Source organism: Temnothorax curvispinosus, unplaced genomic scaffold (genome assembly GCF_003070985.1).
Source record: "Temnothorax curvispinosus isolate PA1 unplaced genomic scaffold, ASM307098v1 QBEX01013117.1, whole genome shotgun sequence".
Taxonomy (NCBI): domain Eukaryota; kingdom Metazoa; phylum Arthropoda; class Insecta; order Hymenoptera; family Formicidae; genus Temnothorax; species Temnothorax curvispinosus.
This window is the reverse complement of record NW_020222897.1, coordinates 7,228-33,861: the sequence shown is the minus strand read 5'-3', so window position 1 is coordinate 33,861 and position 26,634 is coordinate 7,228. Positions and strand designations below refer to the sequence as shown.

General features: G+C 41.4%; 1 protein-coding gene across 1 annotated transcript; it reads right to left on the bottom strand.

Annotated features, from left to right (window-relative positions):
- Positions 1-2,687: 2,687 nt before the first annotated feature.
- On the bottom strand, positions 2,688-25,524 carry LOC112463159 (uncharacterized protein DDB_G0271670-like; the record flags this gene model as incomplete). The annotated part of the gene is made up of 2 exons (XM_025029354.1): positions 25,502-25,524; positions 2,688-5,163 (listed from the first exon to the last, which is right to left on the bottom strand). A coding segment is annotated over exon 2 (1,764 nt), but the record flags the coding sequence as incomplete, so codon positions are not given.
- Between the last annotated feature and the right edge of the window lie 1,110 nt (positions 25,525-26,634).

Below are 26,634 nucleotides of genomic sequence, written 5' to 3'. Positions count from 1 at the left end.
AAATCACACAGCAATACAAAAGCATACAAAAAAGTCTATTAGCATTTAACTGTGAAATGAGCACCGAAGACAACTGCAAACATGATGAAAGATGTCTTTTACTGTCGTAATTTAGCGCAAACTTATTCCTTCCTACTCCTCCCTCACCTCTATAAAATTGATATGTACAGCAAAGCTGCTATATCTATTCACGAGTATAAAACTTTATTGCCACGCAGTAAACTCTTTCTCCGCAAAATTATGCGAAAATCTCTCTCTCTCTCTCTCTCTCTCTCTCTCTCTCTCTCTCTGCTTCTCTCTTTAGAACGTACGAAAGAGCAGCATTACAGTTAACCGGAACGTTTAACAGTTAACACTGTGACGTGTACACTCAAGTGTCGTCGGGTTTTCCGCCGCGAGCACATACGCGCGTGCCCTCCCAATTTTGTTGCAGTCGAACCGAGCCAAGCCGAGCCGGGGCGAGCCGCGGGCGCATCCGCGACACGTACACGAGTTGATTGACGCGCGAATACGTGTCCGGCGTTACATGGCTCGCGAACAAGGTTACGAACGAGCACGTACGTGCGGGACGACGATGACGAGAACGACGACGGTCCCGATGTGTGCCAAGGCGAGAGATACACCGAGGTCCGTTGGAAAACGCGCGGATTTCACGACTCCGTGCGTGCACACAATGTCCTGTGTACACGCTACAGCAATTTCAACGTAATACATTCGTGAAATATTCCTCGCGGAATATAGCGTCGATTTTTTCGGCCCCGTGCCTGTTGATAGTTAAAATTTTTAATTTTTTAAATATCTCGCCGATTAAAATTACGGTAAAAATTCCGAGAATATAAAAGTTCGCTTGAATTCGAGCAAATGATGAAATTTGACTATTTGATTGCATTTCAAACATTTCGAAAGTTTGAATATAAAAAATGCGCGACAAAAAGTGAATGTTTCGCGCGGCAAGCGCACGGCGAGTTAGATAAGGTCCAGTTTTGAGAGAAAAATTTGTCCGCGCACATCCAAGAAGAAAACCCATCCTATTCGCCGCCGTCCAGCCAACCGTAAAATACGATAACGTTGTTAGATTTCTTCGAGGGAAAATAATGCACAACTTTTGATGGCTGTGGATCGAGAGAACGAAGCGCGAGCGAGACGAGATTTATTTATGGTGCTCCGCCGTATCTCGCAAACGATATTTTTCGCTTCGCGTTTATTTTCAGATATACATATGCGCTCTCGCGCGCGAAGACTCGCGACAGAAACCAAAGCTCGTATTTTACAATAACGTTCCCGTCGCGTTTGAGAAGCGGATTTATTTATTCAAGTGTCACGGCAATAGTCTACCCCGACGTAGAATAAAACGGAAGCAAATACGTAAAGCATGTCAATGCGATATCGATTTTTTGAAGTTTGCATTTGGATGAAAATAGAAAAATATCATCTCTTCATGTCTTCGTGATTTTTTCATTAACATGTTTCTATTCAATTTGCGAATAGATATAATAAAAAGGAATCCACTAGACTAATTCAATTTGAGTTACAATTTTATGTCTATTTCCTAGATATTTTGTCTAATAAAAATGTCCTCTTTATATTTTATGTAAAATCCATCATATCTTAAAAAATACTGTTGCTATAGGAAAGTCATTCTTTCATTTGCGCTTTAAATTATTCACTTTTATATGAATAAATTTAGCTTGTTAATTATCTATTGTTTTACTGTCTAATTACTAATGCATGTCATGAGTATCTAATGAGACATTTCGAGTATTTTTTTCCTCTATAATCTCCTAGTATCTCTTTCAGGCAAAACTTTTTCCGATGCACGCAACGGAACGCAATATTGATGCATGTACGCGCATACATCATGCAGACTATCGTTTCGTCGCGGTTCGTTCGCGTTCTATGCATATGAACTTATGTAATTGATTCCGTGCCGGCTCTCATCTTGCCGCGCCGCGAGCGAGTTAGGTGCGTACGAGCGTTACGCGTCGCCGCCGACGAGACGAAGATACCGATCGGAGGAGGGAGCTCGGGCTCGTGGCGACTAACGAGCTGCCGGAAATCAGCATTACATATCCGGTCGGAATGCGTCGCGCGCAAGAGAAAAAAAATTCCCCTGTTTTTTATCCCGCTAACATAGCTGTGCGCGCAATTTTGTGCGGAAAAGGAAATCCGTCAACTTAATTCAACTTGTCTCTCTCAAAGGAGAAAGAAAAATTAATTGTAGACATGTCCGTTTTTCAAATCACAGTTTTAATATGACAGATACTTTATGAATGCGAAGTAATGAATGATATAATGATATTAACGTGTATTCTAAAATATATTCCAGATTCAATGTAAAAGTTATTTCTTCTGATGTTTGAAGTTGAAAATATTTAATTTAGTCAATAATTTTCAAGCTATAAATCCACAGAGATAAGTAGCTTCTCATGAATCAAATTTTTCAGAAATATGAAAACAAATAATGGTGTATCATTAGTCGACAAATTTGAAATAAATTCTAATTAAACTTTAAATTCGTTCATTATAAAACAAAAATTTCAAAAGTTCGAAAAAATGATCGATCATCTTCATCAACATCTCAAAAGATAACTCCAAATTTCGTGAGAACACTTTCTCTTAACGCTGAGTAACTTGAATGGTCGACGCGACGTTGCGACGAAATTAGTCAACAACTGGCAGAGACTTACCTTTGGTTCCGTCTTCATCTTTTTCGCAGGCGGAGGACTAGCGGCAGTGTCCATTGCTTCCTCGGCTGGTGTCGTGAGCGGTGGACCCGGCACCGCGGCGACCTTGGTTTGTTCCGGTTTAGCCGCCGCGCCGGTCGCCGTGGCGCTCGCCGGACTCGGCGGCGGACAGGGTGCCGCCGCGCTGGTCGCGGGTGGCCCGGGGCCCTGTGACACGGAGAAACCTGTCCTCGAGCTGGGCGGTGGTCCCTGGGTCTGTTGTGGCGCCGTGGCGGCCGGCGTCGGGCCCTGAGACTGCGTCGCGCCACCGGCCGAGTTCTGGCCCTGCGGCGCCGGTCGCGCGGTACCGTTCATCTCCGGCTTGGTCTGCTGGGGTGTGTGATTGCTCTGCGGTTTTTCGTGCTTGTCCCGCGCCTTGTCGCGCCGATGACCGCTCGAGCCGCGTTTCGAGCCGGCGGTGGACGAGGGTGCGGCACCGGTGCCGCCGGCCGATGCCGGCGAGTGGCTCGGTTTGGATTTGTTCGACGAAGACGACTGACCGCCGCCCGCCGCGCCGCATTCCGAGTTCTGTGAGTTCTGCGCGACCGCGGCCGACGCGGACGTCGATCCGACGGCCGAAGACGAGGACGTCGAGGACGCAGCGGTGCCGTTATTCGAATCCTGTGACGAGGCGGTACCGTTGATTTCGTTCGATTTGACGATCTCGTGCTTGGCCTCGCTGGTCTTAGTACCGGGCTTCGTCCGCTTGATCTTCATCTTGAGGCCCTTGTCGACGGTGGCCGAGTGTTCAACGGCCATCTTGCCGGGATTACCGGCGTTACCGTGGACGGCGTTTACGCCGCTCACGTTTATGCCCGACGCTTGCTTGTTACCGGGACCGGTGACTACAGACGCGGTGCCGTTTGTGTTACCGGCGCCGTTCGCGCTGCCGGTGCCGTTCGAGCCGCCGCTGCCGCTCCCGGGGCTGTTGGAGCGCACCGACGACGAGTTCACGCCGCACGAAGAGGAGGACGATGACGATGAGGATGACGAGGAGGACGACGACAACGACGACGACGAGGACGACGAAGATTGACTGCTGGCGTTCGTGCCAGTCGACGGGACGGACGAGGACGAGGAGTTTGAGTTGAGACCACTCGCTGAGTTCTGTAACTGATGATGATTCGCGTTATTCGGTGCCGATGCTGCCGAGGCAGGCGTAGAAGCCATGCCTGTCCCCGAGCTCAATTTCTCGTCCCTCGTCTTCTCAATGTCCGCATCAAGATCGATTATCAGGTCACCTATGCCAATGTCCCATTCGTTGTCGTCGTACTCAAAGTTATTGGTCGCATTCGTCGCGGCCGGATCCAGCTCACCGGCGTTAGCAGCCACTGTGCTTGCTTTATTAGACTCACGCTGCTGATTCGACGACGACGACGACGACGACGATGACAATGACGACTTGTCCCGACCTTGATGGTGATGATGATGGTGATGATGGTGATGGTGATGGTGATGGTGATGGTGACGATGATCGCGATGCTCCCTGCCGACCAGCGCTCTCTCTTGCCTCCTCGATTGACCGCCGCTAACGTTGTTGTTACTTAAGCCGTTGTTGTTGTTGTTGCTGCTGCTACCGCTATTACCGTTGTTGCTATTGCCGTTGCTGCCGTTACCACCACTGTTACTATTACTATTACTACTACTAATACCACCACCACCGATGCACGGAGATGGTCCTTTACGGTTTACGTTAGGGAGGCGACCGCCTAGTGGCGTGGTCGCCATGCCCTTGGAAACGTTTCCCCGGCGCCCGCCAGCCTGGTCTGCCCGCCGTTTCTCACTTTGGATACCAAGTAGTAGTAGTGGTAGCGCGCGTGACTACACGCGTTATCATTACCCCGACCACCGCCCGCGAGACGCGCCTCGTCCATCGAACACATCACTCACTCTCTCGCTTCTACTCTCGCTCAACGTAATTCGCGATATATCCGGCCGTATCTCTCTTCTCGCCCCTCTCTCTCTTTCTCTTTCTCTCTCCCTCTCTCGCTTTCTCCTCGCGTCTTCCACCTCTCGGTTATCGTGTGTACACCTTATCCACCTTGATTTCTCCTCACCACACTTGCTCCCTGTCGTCAATTCTTACTCGCGTAGCCGGGACGCGCAACCTGATATACCTCTCACCACTCTTCATCGACGACACACTGATTCCCCGACACAACACCACGATCACAGCCACTGAACCCCCCCTCTTTGATCACGAACACACCACCCGACACCACTCGTGATTACTTCCAACGTCGTAGGAAATCTCGGCGACCATCCGCGCTCTCGGAATCCTGAGACCCGAGGATGGTGGCTCCTCCACCTATCTCCCACTTGTCGCGAGTTAAGCCATGTCCCCCGAAACGATCCTCCCAGTCGGCGTCAGCCTAACGTGCGGTTCTTCCCTTCGATTTCCCGACGGAACCGCGCCTCGGCTGATCGACGTGCTTCCGATCTGTAACACGCAAGTGATTCCCTTCATGTCGATGTGTTAAACGTGTAACGATTAATTTATCATTTAACGGATTAACTTGAGATTATCTTGTCGAAACAGTTACTTCGTGGATGTCTGATTAATCTGATTCGCCTGTTTATTCATGATTTCGTTTTTACTAATTAAATATTCATTACGTTATCTTCTATTTTAATAATTTTGCGCTTATTAAAACACTTCAATTTTATAAGAACCTAACTGTCTTGAGAAACATATCTATCATTTATCATTGTTGTCTATTATTTTCTTATTTTGATTCAATTAAAATTTTATTTTTTATTTTAAATTCGATGGATGGTTACTGTAAGATGTGGCAATAAGTGCCACGAGAATGGAGCAACTCCAATATAGCGAGGCAAGCGCAATCCGTTTCTCTGTAAAACAACGCCGAGATGTGCCGGCACATTCTTAGCTTGATAGGCACGCCGCTCGCCGCTAACATGAGACGCATTCCAGCGGCATAATTATTGTTTTAGAAAGAAGACGAGGTGACCACCGTTATTTCACTATGATAACCTATCTTATGATATAAGTTGCTACACAATTTTGCCTTAGACAATCCGGTTGCATTATTACATAATTATTAATTCTTATATATATTTGCTGTCATAAACTAGAATTTATTTTTAAATGTAATATTTTAGAGCGTTTTAAAATATTACAATCGTTGGTAAAAATATTTTTAATGAGGTATTGTATAAATTTTAAACTCTTCTCTCTCTCTTCTTGTTATTTTACTTAACTTCTATTATTTACTTTCAACATGATCAAAAATTTTGAATTAAATTCAAAAATGCTAGCAATATATTTGCAAAAATTAAGTTAACAAACTTTATTTAAAGATTAGAAGATACATAGGGAACGTTTCGATAATATATGCATTTTTTTTTTAACTTTAATAATTTAACTAATAATTTTTAATACAACGGTCACAGAGCAATGATAAAAAGTAAGTTCGTTATTTTTCGAGAACATGTAATTTCTCATAGCGAGAAAATTTTCTAGATTAAGTTCATAATCGTAAAATTTGCAGAATGAAATAAAAACGCCCGCGGACCTTATTACGAGCTGCGATAGAGACGAGGGCGCGGTCACCCATTTGGGAATCCGGCGACTTTAATTAATTTGGCAGCGCTAATTTGGCGTCGCGGCTGGTCTACTCGAAAGACTACGCGCATCACTTTGTAGTCACATTGCTTTCATAAACAATACTTGATAGCGGATAAGTCTTCAGGGGCACTTGGCCGGCGGCCAATAACCAGCGAAACGCGCGCGCGTTACTCGCCGGCGTTTCTCTTGGGAGAACCCAAGAACGAGTCGAGAGCCGACGTAAACCGGGTTGTTAGCTTCGATATAACGACATGTTTAGAGACCCGCTTCCTCCTTCTCCTCCCCCTCCTCTCCACCTTCCGGCTTTCACCCCGGGCGTGCAACGCGGTGCAACCTCCTCGTCTCGCCCCCGGGACGTTCCCTCTTTCTCTTTCTCTCTGTTTCGCACCTACAAATTGGTATTCCCACTTAGAGAGGAATTCGTGTCAGGCAACGATTAATTTTACCGGCGGCATTTTGGCCGCGGTCCAACCGCCCCGCGTCAGTAACGACCGGCGCGAGAAAGAGAAACGAGGAGATTTGGACGAGGAGAGGGAGATATATCGACGGATCTCCCAATAGAGAGTACAGTAGAATTTATTCCGTGTTCTCTAAAACCGAGTTCTCTCGAAACATTATATGTGACACACGACTGCGTGCGACAATAGTAGTATAGATGGTCGGCGCGAGAAATAAAAAAGAGACAACAAATGACAAATTGTTTTGTCGAAAAATAATAATTTGAGAAATGATTTATGACTGATAAGTTTTATAAATATATAAGCTGTCTATATTCCGTCGTGACGATATCGATTCGTATTCATCGTGCGTACGCCAAAGTAGGATGATTAAACAGCAACCGCTATTTACGGTGAGAGATAAATGATCCGAGCAACGGCTTCTTAAAGTGAGGAATAGAATTAACATAAATTACTGAGAATGACTTGTCAGACTTTCTTTAATGTAATTCAATAACGTTTCGGCATGCACGCGCCAATTTACGTTAGCAATCAATTTTACACGATCAGCTATCTTTATAATAATGAGACCCGAAATTATCTTTTACATTTAATGTCGGTATAAATCGCGAGATACAAGATTTTTATAATACAGTTTAAAATCACCTAAAATAATAAAGAAAAATGGCAATTGAGACACTTAAGTTAAAAGAAGTAAGTAGATAAAGGTCTGGCTGCTCGCGTAAACCTTTCTCCATTTCACCTCGCTTTTTTTGCGGTTATAGATCCGATAATCGTTAAGTGCATCAACTGTTGTCCAATCGACCGCTGCTCCCATACTAATTCATGCGAACATCCCGTTGATCGGCGTACATAAAATCGACCTCGACAAAGACAGCTTTAGTATCGCGCACGATCACAGCTCGGCCGCCGTTACTCTTATTTTGATTGTTTCCCCTTTAAGGTTGAATAGACGGATAACGCAACTATCGACCGGCGTAAATGCCTCGCGTGATTATAGCCCCGAGTGTAAACGAACTCTAAAGTGAACTCTCGCGGAAATTTCATCGAAAAGTGACTTCGAAAAAATGTGTATAAAAAACAACGTATATAGTCACATATAATATACGTTTGTATATGCATATAGATTTATAAATTTGTAATCTATATCACTTTGCAGTTATGTTTGAGCTGTTATTCTATGTTATGGAAAATTTTTAATTTGGTAGGTTGAAAATCAAAAGTAACATAATACTTACTTCGTTAACACTATAAGTTCCTTGAGCGATATACCTTATATATTATATACTTTGTATTTCCAGATTATCTCTGCGTCACATCGCGAAAAGGGGACGATATATATATTCGGGAGTTAATCGAGAAGAAGCGGAAGTCGCGCAAAATCACAAGATCGCAGCGTAGCCGGGAACTTGTCCCGGCCTTAAGTTACACCGTCCCCGCATTAAGTTACATGATTAATCGCGCGACTTCGGGGAGTTTCGCGACGAAAATAATATCCGGTGCAATTTATACCGGGTGGGATAAAGACGAGTCGTTAAGACGAGAACGCGCGGTGGGTATCGCGCGAGGGATCCCTCTTCTCCACGTTCTCGTAACAATTCCACGAATGGAGATTGACGGCATTCCTGGGAGAACAATTGGTAAGCCCGAACTATTCCGTACTGTGGGCGCAAGCATTCTGGCGAACCTCGATCGTAATGACGTCAATGAAGTCCACCACTGAGGTCGGGCGGAGGAGAATTTACCTTGTTAACGGAGTTGAGTTAACCCACGAATACTTCGATCCGAAGACGGATGCGAGAGACGCAAAGCTAACGAGTTACCTTCGGAAAAACGAAAACGAGAACGAATCGAGAACGAACAGTTTTCCGTAGAATAATACCTCGTTTGAAGAAGGGTGATCTCCGTTTCAAAGAAGAAAGTAATTGAGAGGAGAAATATAACGAAATGAATGTATAAAAAGATTTGCTTTGCTTTATAAAAAGATTTCACAGAAAAATCAGAGTTTCGTAAAGATGATAGTGAATGTTTAAAATAAAGCTCTTTTTTAGCAACGTGTATCGAACGGATTCTATCGAAACGGCTTAATAAATTTTAATTCACAACATTATGCGAAAAATATAAAAAAATATCTCTACGAGTACGTTATTACCTCAAAAGATTATATGCAATAACGAATATTCCAATCTTATTGCCTTTATAATTACGTATACCCATCAAAAAAGATCTTAATTAATATTTAAATCAGTAGCAAATAAGCTGTTTAACGAGCTCGTTATCAAAGCTCATATCGAGTAAATTCATTCGAACGCGATAAACTAGTTGCATTTTTTAATTCATTTTTTTCAGCAAGTAAACTATCTTTCGCGCGTAGACGAAACCTTAAAGGAAACATTAATTACGTTAATCTGTGGAATTAATCAAACGTGTTGGTGCACGCGTTAATACGAAAACAAAGACAGGTTTCTTCTTAGCGCAGCTAGTTTATTCCTTTGTTTTACAGAACGAGCTTCTTATTAACATGTAGCACGGCAGTCGAGCGGAGAGAAGGGGTCATCGCTTATGCTAACGATCCTGCCGCTACTTCCTCCGAAGTAGGGACCACGTAATGAGTTTACTTAAACGAGCTGAAGATTAAGATCTCCGCTGCGTTTTGTGTTAAATTTATCGCTAATACCCCTATTAAAATACTCACACAAGTGAACTCTATATGCGCTTAGCGCGAACGTCTTGCAAAACACGTCTTGAATAGTACTGGAGCAGCCTTAGATCGATCGATACTAACTATAAAGATTTAAACTAAAAAAAAAACAGAAATTTATATCAACGTAGAATAAAAAAGGTCGTTCAAGTTTAAAGCGCACGATTTATTACGATGAGAATTTATGATCTTGTACCATTTTCTACGGTACATATACGTCGAGTTTCTAGCAAATTTCGATTATGTAAGACCTTTAAAAGAGTCTGCATCTTATCTTCTGATAAAGTCTGATAATGACAGATTTAGAAACTCAATGTTTATTTACATTTCATGGTTAATTTCCTTCGCACGGAGCAAGATGTCAGATTTCGACAAATTGAATTAAATCTTTTAAATCTTTTCGCAAGTTCGGATGGCTCATTAACTCGTTCCCTAAAGTGATTGTTTTCTTTCGCTTCTTTTTTTTTCATAATTTTGCGTGATATAGTCAGGAAATTAATTTTACACATTAAGCTTTGCATAGATGATTAATGACGTTTCGAGTAATGGCTCTCTACGGATCGTACGGTACTCTATGCTCTTCGATTGTGAGTCCAGAACGCATAAATCCGGGTTGCATCGAGCAATGTCGAATTGAATTCTAATTACGCCGTGTTAATATTCCATTACACTTGTCCGCGTGTGAATGGCGAGAGGTGCAGCGCGGAGGGCAGCGTTGAATAATTGAACGATCATGGAAAGCGGAATGGCGAAAGCCTGTTTCCTTTCTAGACGAGTGCGCCGCGCGATTGTTGCGACCGTTCCACCGTCTCTGGGAGCAACGTTGTCTTCGCCGCCATTGCCGGAGCATTATCCTTCGGCATTGAGGTACCGTTCACACGAAACTAACTAAGCGCAGTTGCATTCCGGCGATTCCTACTCTCACGTTATCATACAGGCCACCGGAGTGACTAACCGCTCTATTGATTATCATACAAGTCAAATTTCTCAAAACTTGTGATTAAAAAATAAAAGCAGAACGAAAATCCAAAGTAAATTTTAAATGCATTTAACGAGCTGGAAATTAAAGAACATTAATAAGATATTGCATTCTAAATTAAATCTTTATATTTCATATGTGCTAAACACTCATTAAAAGTCATTGAAAACTAAATTATATACTCGATTACTCCAACTTGATATTACGTTGAGTTAAACTCGCAAAGTTACATAAATGTTTAATAAAACTCATACAATAAATATCTTCTTTTTAATCCTGATTTATTTCACGATATATTTGACATTCTGCAAAATGAGAGACGGTAGAGAAAAGTTCTCGTGAATTCGATGTGAACGATACTTAAATCGCGCGGCTGCTACTTACACGCGTGCTCAATCTTCTTTATTACAGCTCCGAGGCTCGCTATTTCCACGTCGCTCATACTTGCTCCTGAGCCGTAATGGCGAGATGTATTCGCCGCCATCGCCCGTCTTATTTCCCTCTTTTTCCGTCTTATTTTATTTTTCACGTGCCCCGGCTGTTGTTCGCGGCGAGTACAAACGCGCGCTGACAACGGAGTTGCATAGAGACGGATTTATAGCCGTGGAAGAGCCGAGAGGCAATTAAAGTCCGTTACAATTTGTTACTTCTCGAGAAAACATCGCGCGTTTATCGTAAGACGTTTGGTTCTGCATATCTACGTTTTATACCGCGAATAACCAGAAACAAGTCCTAGCATATATATCACATGCCTATCGTGAATTTATGAAAAAGAATACCGGACGTGTACGCGATATATAGACAGATTTAATCGCTTCCCAGAGTGTAAAACCGTCAGAAGCTACTTTTTACGCGCGCGATTGGTACATATATCCTGTACGTTCACGCGGATCTTTCTGAAAGATGCGTATGCAATCGCGTCAATTCGCGCGACTGCCGTGCAGAGGAGACTCGAATGCGGAGCCGCGAGCGCAGATATAAACGCTTTTCTGCATAACGAACCATACGCGGTATATTAACGAGCATCGCACACCGTTCTATTGGCGTTCGGATATTTCCGTCGGAATATAACTGTCAACACGTTCTACAGCTTCGTAACGAGTTAATGACAACTCCGTGGAAATTGCAAGCTAATCCTCGAAACCGGCTTGCATTTCTCTCTCTCTCTCTCTCTCTCTCTCTCTCTCTCTCTCTCTCTCTCACGCGAGCGCACGGTTATTCAAGGTTGAGAGTACACGGGACAATTTTAACGCTTTGTTAAATGTCACGCGGATTTCGATTAACTTTGCAAATCACTCACCGCGGAATTATATCCATTTATATTTATTCATTTTACCGCAATGCTTTCAGATACTTAGAATCGATTATGGCTAACGCAGCATAAAATATCGCTATTGAAGCATACATGAGAGCATAACAGCAACAATTATATATTATTCTTGTTATGATCGATACGACAATAGTTGCGATTTTCAAAAGATATCACGGGCTTTCATTGATCGTCGAGAATTCCGAGCCGCGAGCCGAGGAAGCGTCGACATCTTATTGCACCACCGGCTTCAATTTTCCTTTCTCCTCTCTATTTTTCGCGTTTCCGTGGTCGCGGGAGGACGCAATAGACGCAACACTGCGCCGATGCATAAACCACCGTCGGGGCTTTCATGCTTTCATAAAAGCGCCTCGAAACAAGGAGCCGACACGAGCAACGCGCAGCATTCACCAACACAGACAGTCGCTCTCTCTTTCGTTCGTACATTCGTTCGCTCGCTGGCTCGCTTGCTCGATACACTGCAATTTTGCAACCCCTGCAACTACGCGACGTACACGGCGCGTCAATGAATCCTTTCCTGGGGTAAGGGGGGAACATAAAAATCCTAGTGACTTTAATAGAAGTAACCAATAGCGTCTCTAGACTTCTACGTTTCCCTCTTACCTCAGAAAAGGGATCATTGACGCGCAGTATAGATACAACGTACATACAACGTATACATGATGTATATATACACGTTAATGTGATCTCGTGACTGCGACCGACTGCAGAGCACAACTCTGCACGCTGGCGGAACGCACACCTCGCCCCGATCAGAACGTTATTTCGCGGTCAACTTCCAATTTACTGTTCATAAGTCGGCGTATATGGGCGATCGTTATTTCGACAAATAATCATAACATTATATCTTCGGCGTAATTTCGGTGACTTTTTAATCCTCTTCATCATAGAAAAATGTTTTTCACGCCAATTGAAAAATAAAAGTTTAATGGCAGCGGACGATAGTATTTTTAATTGTAGCTTCAAGATTTTACATTAACGGAATTTTATTCGGAACGCTAATGTCTAAGATCAAGAAAATCAAAAGGTTACGAAAATAACATTTTCATTGAAGTGAAGTCGATTCTTTACCTTAATGAAAATAAATTGCAGAATCTACATTTGAAAAGAACGACGAAAATTTGTTGCAATTGTAAATCTCGCCTTCAAAGTTACGTAAGCAAACAGCGCTCATTGTAAATACCAAAAATTGGTTCAAAATGTCAAGTAAACTTCAATAGTCGATATTGTTTGCCGAGGAGAAATATCTCAAAATCGCCTGAAGCACTTGGGCTTTGGTGGTCGCGATCGTATGCAGACAGAGACGAGAGCGACGAACAGTACGATACTCTTTCGCGAAAGAATTCGCTGGAAATTGACATCGCGTTGACGTCGACGCGAGGGCAAAGAGTTCTCATTATCACGACGACGGTGACGAAAGAGGGCAGAGAGAGGAAGGGAGAGAGAAAGTTCCCCGGAGTACTCGAGGAACTCCAATCGCAAACTCATTAGAGATCGTCGAGAGAGCGCGAGTCATGGAGGAGCTCATTGCGAGCGACGAGATGAAAGACCGGACTGGAATCGGGAAGTAGTTCGCCAAACAAACAGATTAGCCGGTTCCGCGGCTGCCACAATGCGCGCGGCACTCATTCGTTCACTCCCTCGTCTACCACGTGTAGTAGACCTTTCTTAGGGTCTCGACCTGATTTTGTGCTGCTTCGAGGGAAAAAAAAAACGAAGGAAAAAGAGCGAGAGATAGATAACCCGGCAACGTGCGGATGATCTCCTTTTGTTAATCCTGTATAGCTCAACGTAATTTTAAAGTAACACGGATTTCAGAATGTATCCTGTGCCGACGTTTTCTCCACAACGTATCGAAGAGCGGTATACGAGATCGTTAAAAGTTTTCGGCTTGTCCATAGTTGTACGGCGTCGGAAACCGCAAAGTGACTGCCGGCGAAGCAAAGTTGGGTGATTAGTCGCCGCTGTTATCGGTCGATCGCAGAGGAAAGAGAAAATTGCTCAACTACGCTCAATTATAATGTTTCGACTTCGTTCACCTTTGTTCTTTACTATTTAGTTTATGGTATCGTTATAATTGTAATAATAATAGTTATACATAAACGTTGGCAATAATATATAGACGATCGACGTCATCGTGTTATAATAAAATAGAACATGGCACACAAACTAATTTCTACATAACGTAGAGCAAATGTCACTGATATATTTATATACTTGACACGATTCCACTCGCATAAAATATTTAAAAAAAATAATACTCAACTCACATTTGCCTCCTAATAATAAATGTCCAGATTAAAAAATATGGCTATATTCTCGATCTTTCTTGTGCGTTCCAGACTTGAGAGCGAAAGAAGGTTTGTAATGAAATTTGCTTAACAAAGCATATCTCCGGTTGGTCGAAGAAGCCTGTTCGCCAGAATACGCTGCTACAAATCCGGCATTTCAACATACCACAGAAATATCTCGTCATGAAGAATCGCTCGATCATATTTCTTAATCCTCGAAAGCTGCATAGCTAGAAAAGCCCCGAGGAAGCCGAGAATAAAGACGAAAGCCGGAGAAGGACGGAAGAGACCATCCTTCCAAGAAGGTGGCCATTACCTACTTCGATGAGCAGGTAAACTCGTTTCTCTCGGCTCGTGGGACGAGCGGGTAGAAGCTTTCCGTCGAGCGGTAGGTCGGTCGACTAGTTCGATACCTCGATAGCGGATTGGCTCGTGCCAAGTGCTACACCAGGGATTACCACTTGACTGAGCTAATCAAAGCTTTCTCGTGTAGAGCGAGAAAATTAGATCTAACTAGAAAATTGCGTGAAATAACTGAAATACATATCTTACATAACATGGAACTGTATAATATAATTTCCGGTTAATAATAATAAAGGTTAAATAATATAATATACTTCTTGAGTAATTAAATCGTTATCAAATTAAACTCTTAATTATTGCTTATTGTAAAATTTGTTGTTTTTTCACTTTTAGAGAAATGAACTAGGTCACTGTTATACAAAATTTTTCAAAAAATCACCGCCGTGACGCAATTTTATCATATCGCCCTTGCATCGCGATTAGTTCTCTCCTCCTTCAAATACGAATGCAAAAAGGTAATTGAGGACCACTGCATCAAACGGACTACTCGACGCTCGATATGTTAACAACGTAAAAGCATCGGGTACAGATCCGATTGCGCTGCAGAACAGACGACAAGAATCTGATGCGAGGCCAAACGCGTCCGCTGCCAATACGCGTCACGGCTGAAGTGAAAATATTATTGGAAATCGCTTACGAGTTTTCAGCGCGTTCCGAACGATTGCGCACACTTGCGTAACGCACCAACATTTTTTCCACGCGGCGCGCATAATGACATTCTTTGATTTCCCCGCGATTCAGTTATAATAGCCCGTAAGTTTGCTGAATGGATCATTATATTCCTCAACTAAAAACGACTTGACGCAGCTTACGTAACGTGCGATCATCCTTGTGCGCTACGATGCTGTAATATATAGCAGCATCTCTGATCTTTCAACTTGACGAGCATCAAAGCATTTCAAACATTTTATTGCAATTAAGAAAAAAAAACAAACTCGCAATTAAAAGATTGTTCCTTTAGTTATGTAAAATACACACACCTTCTACGCTACAAAAATGCATATTAAGCATTTTTTTATTTATGTAATTAAATTATAGCCGTTAAATTCTCGTGCCACTTATTACGTCTCGCAAATAAAAAGGCACATCCGATGCAGTTAAGAATTTATTATTTTCGAGATGAACATACGTGCTTACGTAAGTCGTGATTATTCTTCTACGATATGTATAATACTCTGTTATTTAATTTCTCCAATTTACAGCTCTCCTAAGTTTACAAGATCGTTTGCTATAAAAGTATAAAACTATGCGGATAAACTCGATGTAGTTCGGAAGTTATTATTTTCGGCACGCACGTATCCTTATGTAATGCATGATTATTTTTCCGCAATGCACTGCAAAACTGTATTATTAATATTCTCTGTTTTCTCCGATTCAATTATAGCACTTGATTTTTTCTACCGTAAAGCTATAATTAAGAATCGGCGAGCTTGATGTAACTAGCGTGTTATTATTTGTATCATTAAAATGCTTGTCTAATAAATCAATCGAAGGAGAAATTTACGCGTTGAAAACCTAACGATACCTTTAGCGGCTAAAACAAAATGTACGAATTTTATTTGAGTGTTAAATTCAGATATACAATTCCACGCCATTAATTTCCATGTATGTATATTTTACGACAGTATATCGTGATTCAGCACGCGTTATATATCATTTTCGCGGCGCGAAACGTTAACGTTGATCGAGAACGTCGTAACACATATTTTCCAATTTATGTCGCAGTCATTATACAGCGCTGAATATACGATTGGCTCCCGACAGCGCGTGTTCACGCGCGGAAGATTTTGTCTTCAAGCATATGTCTCTGCGAGTCGGTGACTGTGCCAAGTCGTCCCGTTCTCGTTTGACAGCAGCTGTTCAAGCATCTTACGAGCGTTCTAAAATATATGCTTGACCAGTACTGTCGTTAACCGTGGGAACTATCGTGCGCTCGCGTGAGGCGCAAATGCGCACTCTCGGCTATTGGAATATCGACGACTCGCCGACTCTAAGTTCGATATTGATATATGCCAATGTACGTGAAATTTCATTTCTATTTTATTTTGTAAAAGCGTTTCCTGCGATTCTGAATTTTGCAAAATTTTGCAAGGTAAAATTCTAATATTACCGCACGTCACGTTAAAATTGCTGTACTTTATAAAATTACATTTAAAAAATTGATGTGTATGATAGCTAGTTATTTTACTACATTCGGATTCGGATTCCAATTTCGGCTTTTTCAGTCGCGACAACTCAATATCTTTCCTCGCATGATAAATCTGGTAAACGACCATACCTATATCTCAAGAGTGCCGCGCGCGCGAAATCATTCGCTCTGTAAAGATATGTATTACAATCGCTTAAATTTATCTCGGGGATCGAAGCCAACCGGCGCGGACGTAACAGTGTCGATCGCTCGCAGATTGTAACCACAGGCAACGATATTCGCGGTCAATTCTCGGCGGCGCCAATTCTGTGAATGCGTTCCCAACGAACGCCACTTCTCGTATCAACAATTTATGAAAGCCCATCAAACTTGTTTTTCGATTGCGAAAACCTTCTCTCGAATTATTTTCACAATTTTTGTACATGATCAACATTTTAATGTCAATATAAAATTTTATATAAATTTATTAAAAAGAAAATTTTTCTCTATATTTAAGAATCAGATTTTAAAGAAAATTTAGACAAAAATATTTTTCTAAATATTATATATCCTATATATACATACATATAATTTTTTGAGATTATACATATTTGGAATTAAATTGCGAATTTTAGAATAGAGTTTCTAATGGTTATATAGCTACAAAGATTAGTGGGACGGTGCACAGCAGTAAAAGGTCAAAACCTGCCGTTTCTCGATCGACGAGATTCCGATCAGATTGCTCGACTACAGGAAACCGTTCTTTCGATGCGAGTCACGATCGATAGAATCGAACCAAGCTCGATCGCGGTGGCTAGATGGAACCAAGCGAGCGCATACAGATGAACAGGCATTATCCTTGATCGCCCGCTCTCCGTACAATGAACGAAAACGTGCGCTTCTTTCGCCCTATTTAGCCTTTAAATTCCCGAGCGATTTTCGTTACCGTTACTCACAATCAGTGCAGGTAGCTGTTTGTTAAACGCGATTTCGCCGTTACGTAAAAAATCAGGCACTCTCATTTCAGTTGGATTTACAAACAATCGAAGAATTCTCGCACATTCGTATACAAATAATTATTCAAACTTTCGATGAATTCCGGAAATTAAAATTGATCGTCCCACGCGTCACGTATGAGTTTTATTCCGTTGCACAATGACTTTATAAATGTATATCGTATACCGTGATTTTTTTTCTGCAACGACAGCTCTGGCGGAATATATCTATGATTGCCTATAAAAATCGGATTTTGCTGCGTGTGTCAGCTTGCATGCGCAAACATGTGCATTCCTGGAAAGTGCATAAATATTTATACGCGCGGTTCGCGCGACGCAGAAACGGGTTCGAGCGAGAAGCATCAATGAGATGTTTCGGATCGCGATACGAGATTCCGCTGAAATTTCGCGGTCGATCGCGCGCTCTATCGCGCACGGAATACGGATAATTCGCATGGTCCGACGAAGCGACGATGGGTCCGCTTTTTTTTTATGATCGTACGGAGAAAGGTGCGAAAATGTAATTCGGATGACACGAGAGCGCGGATCGACGATAATGACAAGGCTCTGTCCCGTCCGTCCCGCTTGCATCCTCTCTCCCTGCGTCACGAAATCGCGTTCGTTTAACCACCACCAAACTTGGCAGCCTGTCCGCAACGATGTATTCATGTTCGCGTATACGGCTGCCGTGCAGAGATATACACGCGCTCTCAACCAACGCGACGGATTTATGCCACCGCGACATGTATCAGGGACGATTTAGTTTAACAGGGTATCAGTATTTTTTGTATCAATTTCTTATCGAATACCAATAATTTATTACGATATCGCCATTACTGTTACTTTCTCTTATCGTTAAGTATTTTTCGGTCACGATACAGATATCACAAAGTCTCAATGGTAAGAATAATATCGTAAGATTACTTAGAAAAACTCGAATAAAACCAGAATCCATTTTATTACTTTTACCACTAGAATCTTATGTAACAATGTATGTCAGTATTTGTAAGCGATGATCAATGTTCCTGTGTTAGTGAATATTATGCATGTCTGCAAAATACCTGCACCAACAAATTAAAAATTATTACTTCCTAATTCGCGTAAATTAAAAATTATATTGCAAACATGCAATTGAGATTAGCCTTTCTTAAAGCCTGTCGATAGAAAAAGCTGTGTCGTTCAATAAGCGTTCAATAAATCGAAGTTACGCAAGCGGAGTGAAGTCGATGCTTAAATGAGCTCAAGGAGCAACGATCAATGATTTCACGTGATCGAGAATTCCAAAAATAGAAAGATACTGTTACGCGCGACCTTTGATAGATCATAGCAGTGCATTAGTGATACAAGATTGATCTTTCAATATTCGCGTTAACCCACTAACGATAACCCCACTTTATCGAATGATAAAATGCAATCGTGTATCGTGTATCGACTTTTATTGAAGACATCTATGTTTCAACGTTTAATTTGTTTTCTGATTTCTACTTCGAATCTCATTCAAGACACTCGCGCGTCGACATTTTAATTTTTCCTGAAATACATTATTTACAAAGTGGAGGAGTATGATAATAAGCTGGGAAAAAGATGTACGCAAATATGTTTGTATAAATCTCATACTTAAATATCTTAAATGAGAATTTACAAGCCTAGACGATAAACAGCGGAGGCATAATATCCGACGACGTACACTGCCAAGTTTAGAGTCAATATAGATGCATACGTATCCAGTCAGACATGCTCTAATCGGCTCGTAAGCATGATTTTTCTCCGCAATGTAGCAAAACCGACCACATTTTTGCTGCATCGAATAAAAACGTCGTTTTTGCCATATCAAACTAAAATAAATACATGACGTTGTAATTACGTTGTTTTATAGCCTGCTCGCGGAAGGGCATTTTTTACAGAAATTGCGCGACGATGCAGGTTTTCCCCGGACGCAAGTTTCTAAAACCGTGTAACCTGCCATAAGTGTCACCGGCCATCTTGAATTGCAAGCGAGAAAATAAATGAAAAATTACTTTTCGCAAGTAATTTTTTGCCGATAAAATTATCATAGGACAATACAGTAGGTACGCTTAATTGCTGGATAAGCGAAAGAATTTGTTCCATGTGATGTAAAATATTTCGAAGCATTCTTAATGTTTCGAGAAGTTAGTTTTGGTAGATGATTTTCTAGTATTTATTTTATGTAAGTCCAGCACATTTTCTAAATTGTCGTTTAAACCAGCAAATGTGATGCCGTTGAACTGTTAGTACAATATGTCAACGATACCATAATTATAGTAATTGCAAGAACTTTTCCTCATAATATAACATTCTCTTTCATGAATCAGTTACGAAGAGTGGATGAATGGATTCGACAAGTAATTTTTTAAATAAATTATAATAAAAAAAACTTTGGCCATTTGTACCAATGCATACAATACATTATATTAAATAAAGAGGTAATTAATAATTTATTCTTGTTTCTTATTATCTTTTTAAAAAACTTTTTCTCTACGTAGTTTACAGTGTTTTTTGTAAGCAAGCAGCATGTTTTTATTTAAAAATGTTTAGAAGAGTTGTTATATACATATATACAAATTGTAAAATTAGGACACGTTAATTCGATTACTGCGATAACGACGACAAAGAAGCACAAGTTACTTTATTAGCATTTTAAAATACATAATTCTTGTTGGTAGCTAGCCAGTGTTGCTAATAAAAATACGTCGTGTAAACCACGTTTTAGTCGGTTTTATTTCAATTTTTTGCTGTAAAACTCTATGATATTTCACCAAGTCTTTTTAACAAGATACGATAATATTATGCCAAAATTCCGGTGTGAATAGCTGGCAGCCCCGGAGTGCAACGACTATAAAAACGAGACGCAGAACGGCGAACGAATGACGCGCAGCGGCGGCATGAAAATCGCAGCAAAACCAGCTTTGCCTTCGGTCGAGCGAACGAACCTCTTCCCCGACCGAACGAACGACCTAATCGAATGAGTCAGTGTGAATTCCGGCCGACTAACTTCTTGGCACTGCGCGCAAGGTGCAGCGAAAAAGCGGATCGAAGCTCGACAGGCGGCCGAGCCAGGAATTCCAGCGGCGTTTGATCGCGAAAAATGCGAAGGCAAGCTTTTCAAGAAGCACCCCCGGGTACCCCTCCGCGCGAGACGAACTTTAAGCGTTGCTCACACCGCGAACGGACCGAAATAGAAAGACATGCTCGAATCGAAGAGGAATAATATGGTTTCCAAATATTTGCATCCGAAACTTAACATTATGCAGAGTTCGCGAGAATCATTACTCATCGATCGCAATGTTTTCGAAAGGATAGCATGTTTATTACCGCTAAACTTCATTTCTTTAAAAACAGAAGTAATTAATATGTAATAATACTTTAAAAAAAATATTTAAATTTTTATTTTCGTTAAAATGATTTGAGAATCACAGACAATCCGATTTCTCATGTTAAAACTTTTTGGGGAATTTTGTGGCACACCGTTGTCTCTCTATTTGATGAAACACATTGCTCATGCGATACAAAACTTTTGCAGATAGGATACATCATACACAGGTCAGTTTTTTTGAGGAAGATAAATCTATGAACGTGTACGGGAGAGGCGATCCGATAGAAAGACGAATGGGACTTAAATGAAGAGTAGCCTCGCTGCTGGATAATGGCCAGCGGTTCTCATTCCCGACCTTTGGCACTCAGCCGCGCGTAAATATGCACACACACGCATGCACTCGCGAGTGTACATATACGTGCACGTGCTCACGTACGTATATTTCATCGGTAACTCGCTATCTCGTCTTAACTCATTATCTCACGTTAGATCGCCTCGTCGCTCTGTCTCTCAGATCTTTCTCACCTCCTCCTTCAAAACTCATTCTTACTCGGCGCAGAGTGAGCCACGAAGAGGTTCTCATTCTGCCCAGGGAGCGAACGAGGTTTCTCACGAGCATTCGTGCGCGACGAATTCTTTCCAACCTAAATATTTCTTATCACGGATTTGTAAGACAAATTGAAAAGACTGAGTAAAGGTAAATCTACTTGGCCTGGTTTCTAATCTTGTTCCTTTTTGTTTCCAATTTTTCTATGTTCAATAAAAGAACTAAATAATATGTAAGTTTCTTAAAAAAAAAAACATTTGATATTTCCTCCGTATCGTTGAAGACGCCTGGGATTATTATTCGGCAAAATCATAATTTGAAGTTGTACACTCTGGAAACATATGTGATCTCATTTTCGATCTAAATATTGAAAAAAAATCGGATGTTAAATACACCTGGATAAATCACATTCCTACACATTCCTACAATATTTCGCGATAATTTCACTAGACGACAGTAACGAGCTATTAACTACAAATATTTAGTCGACGGACGCATACAAGCGCGAACAATCATCAGAATTATCGACGGTTATAAGGTCGTAACCCGGTTTTACGCTCGTTATGACACGTTAATTAGAAAAGCCGAAAGCGGCACGAGTTCGCCGCCGATTGAGAACCCTTGAGGCCCCCCTCTGTCCCCTCCTCCCACTGATGGCGACCACGGACCGATATAATTAGCGTGTTTAACTCTGATTTATAATGACGCTGGAAACGCCTACTGTCCATGAGCCGTATCAAGCATAGAATCCATCGCACGTATACAGGGTGTAGCAAACATCGCGCACTCTATTGCAGTTTAACAAGATGACACAGTCGTCAGCAGAGAGAGAGAGAAACTTCTAAGCAAGAATAACAGTCAGATCAAAAGAGGCACACGTGTTATTATTGAAAAACAAGATATATCGCAAAAGAAAATAGTTTCCAATTGCATTTCGTTGAAGAAAGTATTGCGAAACAACCTTCGAAAGGTGAATGGCTTGAAAGGAAGTATGGGACAGGAGCGGAGTATCCTGTGTGCAAGAAGCGCGTTATTCGACTAATTCATAATTATCACTTCCAATTACGGGGATAAGCGGACGTGTACATACACAATTTCCTCACACACGCGTGTATGCACACCTGTTTGTTCGCACGCCTCGTATCGCTCTTCTCTCGAAAGTCTCGCGCAAATAGTTACCCAACTAATCGCTACTCGGGGGCTCACCCGTTACAGTGCCGTATGACACTGTGTCGAGCAGATGGACGCAATTATGTCGCTCGCGAGCACGGCCACTTCGCTAATTTTAGCGCAAAATAATCGTTGCATCGACTTTCTTACTATCATGTATCAATTTACAGATATCGATCTTCCGAAATCTTCGTCTTATACTTCATATCGCATTTTATATTGAGAATATTTGATATAAAAAGTTTATCTGTGTGTACAAAGAGTTTTTATAATGTACTGAAACAATTGGAAGCTGTTAATAATTTCAATTGCCCTCGCTCGTATTATTTAATTGATCTAATTTAACTGACTCGGATTTTTAACGATGCTGCAAATACATTTAAAACAAGAAAATATTAAGCATTGAATCCAATTAATACGACGATTTATAGGCAATATCGCGAGTCATAATTCAAGTGATATTCTCGCGATTGATTGACTCTAACGCGTCGTGTCTTCCGACTTTCCACAAGACAGCGATCATTACGAAGCGAAAGTGGCCACAGAAGTCCCAACAAAGTAGTTAGGCTATTCCATGAAGTAATCTTATGCTTGAAAAGATTAAAATATAATCTGTCCGTGTCGTAGAAATTAAAGAGACACAACATTCATGTATACAAGTTTTTCGATATCAACGTTCTCTTGAAACATTATATATGCTATTCTTCAAAGAAATATAGAGCATCTCTTAAATGTTCATCCACATGATGCAATAAATGTTCAATATTAAAAATATATCTTATATATTTTTACTTATACAAATTTAAGTATATTAAATATTATATTAAGTATTAAATTATTCAAATTAAAATTCGATTAAATTCTGCTAAAAAAAGAAAGCTGCTTTAACTGCTTATAATCCAAAAACCATAAAAATCTTCGATATTCTTATGATCAGAGAACCTCGCACATAAAACGTCGATGCAAAATTCCAGTCCTTTGTATGTATCACATATTTCGGAATCTCTGAACAAAAGGGACTTGCCATTTGAGACGAAATAAAGTGATGAAATGAACAACTATCTCCCGAGTCGCCTGAAACGATCTTTATAACAACCGGTTGATTAGCCGAGGCAAGATGCGGGCGGGTGATGATTATGGTGTCTATTTTTTTCTATCATTCATGGATCCATGCGGGAGAGCGACGACCGCAAAAGACGCTTCAATGACTATGCCTTTCTCTTGTCTCTCATCTTTCTTTCTCCGTTTTCCTTTTCTTTCCGTCTCTGTCACTCTCATTCAACTGTTCGCTTCAAGCACACTTGACTTCTTAATACGACAGTTGAAAGTCCCCCGACTCGTCGGCGATTTACGAGTCGCTCGTAATTTATCGTTTCTCCCATTCTCTCGCATAGCCGAGAATGCCTGGCTATTTACCTAATTGTGACCGTAACGCGGAAACAAACCGGACGACTGACAAAGTCGTCGGCAATCTCTCTCTCCCTTTCTCTTCGAACATTATTTCACCCGTTACAAATTGCCAAGCGACACCGTGCAATTAGCGCGAACGAATAAACAAATTGAGCCCGCGTGCCCGCGATTACTACGGGCAAACGCGGGCCGTTTTACAAGCCTAATCGTCGCTATTAGCTTTTTGCTGTCCTTATGCCGAGATTAACGGAATTACGCCGATGATCGTTTAACGACGCCACGTTCCATCTCATTAAAGCTGCACTCTATGTCTTATATCTATTTCTTTTAAAGTGTTTAAACGCGAAATTCCACGAAAGAAAGTCTGTCAAAGGAGCTAATTTCACATCTTTTCCCCCGCAGCAAAAATTTACAATCTCAGTATATCTATACGGTTATAAGGTTGACTTTTTAGACCTTTTCTAGATCCCCCAGTCTCGCGTGTTTAGCGCTAAGTATAAGTGAAGTCTGGCCTTGCGTATTGACGTGCGCGCGATCTCCTAATTATATTATATTAACAAAATTAGCGGTTATACCGTCGCGCTATAAAAAGAAGAATGTATTATTGATTCAACAGTCACTATCGTCATTATCCGCAATAGCTACGTGCGAAAGTACACGCTAATAGCCTGTTCGTAATTCCGCTTAGGACACAAGCCGCTACCGTGCCGGCTGGCTGATAGAGGCAAATATATGAAAGGAGATTGAGAAGTGATTGATGAAACGACTCGATCAGGCTTCCATAATCGTTCGATACGAGTGCTATAATGGATAAGCCGAGCGTACTACGTGGCGGAGATATTAACGAGGAATCTAAATGCTCTCGTGGAAGCGGTTCTTCTCTACCTGCGCGAGGGGTCGGACAAGAGAGAAGAGATCCCGGCCATTAAGAGATAGAGGAGAGCCTATTCTAGCCTAATTGTCCGTAACTACCATCCAAAGGATGCACGAAACGATAATGGTATAAGATAATTGATTTCAGTGATCCAAACTTGAAGGCTCTATCTCTGTATAACATCTAAATCAACACAGATATCAACGTGTAAATACAGCTTGGTCTGCTAAAGATATCTGAATTTCCAAGCACGACAATCTAGATATACCTACAAGAGACAATCTGAAGTATACTTGGATACACATACAAAGAGGTATCTTTTATCGCGCCTCTTTAACACGTTTCAAATCTCTATACCTTCTCTTCAACGTGTTCCACTTTACGCGTTTAAGTGTCATTTACTTGTTTATAACAAATAATAGTTTCAATAGAATACGAAGTAGTTTAATTACAAAGACTTTCCTTTCTAGGCGACTGCGGGTCAGTTGTTCCATGATCGTGACGATGCTCTGCTGACGTGTTTCTCGAGCACGTAAACTCACGACGGTAGCACGAGCAACTTTTCACGATGTTATCGTAGATATCGTGAGCGGCGCGCGATAAACTTACACGACGTATAAACGCGTCGACGACATTACGATTCATGATAGCTGGGACTGGACGATCATGGACTTCATCGCGAAAGTTAGGCTGATAACTGCGAGCGACTTCGCGAAACACTTTTATGCGACGACCGAGAAATTCGATAAGCCTTCCCCCGTTCCTCTTGCCGCTCTACTCGCCAATCTCGCCATACGAATAAAGCTGACGCTGATTTGCATTTTTTCGGGAATATTAGCCTTTATCCGCGCATATCACGCTCGATTGACGTAAACAGTCTCGTGTAACGTGAACATATCGTGCACAATCGAGCGTGAGCGTGCAGGTGGAAGATAATATATCCGCTGATATACGCGGTACATCAACATTCGCTTTAATACAGTAGCCACTTTTAATACAGGAATATTTCACACGTTAACAAAGAACTAATTATAAATAAAGTTGCACGCAAAGTTGTTCTTTGAATAAAAACTTCGCTTTAAAAGCGAGAGAAGGGCAGGGCGTTATAATTATCGAGTATCATTTACTTATAAAATGTTATGCAGAAGTCACATGGACGTAACTTCGTTCTTTCCCCGATATAAACTGTAATTTAGATCTCCCGTTTAAATATAGACGGTCAACGATCGAACCTCTCTAGCGCGCGCCCGCGTTAACGGTTTAATTAATAATAAAATACTGTATAAATATTTGTCCTCATTACGGCAGAACTCAATGGCTCAAAGCGCGCTGCCGCGTCCTCATTAAATTTTCGCGTTAAAAAGCGCACCATTAACATCGAAACTCTCGTTTCAGTGTGAGAGTAGAGAGTCACCACACAGCTCGAAAAAAATATCACACTTTATTTAGTCTATTATCGCTTACACATTGACAAATATTAAAGATTTAGCTAAAAAATAAAAGGGTATTCGGTACTTAATATTTTATATAATTATATTTGTTCGTAGGAACGAAAATATCTTTTAATACATTCGTTATTTTATTATTGATACAAATGTTCAGAATTGACAGCGCGGTAATTGAATCAGTGCATCGCTTTACGTGCAACATTAAATTACGACTAATAAAAGAGCGAAAGGGGCGGCTTAATTAAGACCGGTCGATAAATCACGCCACGGTCTACAAATATACATAAACATTAT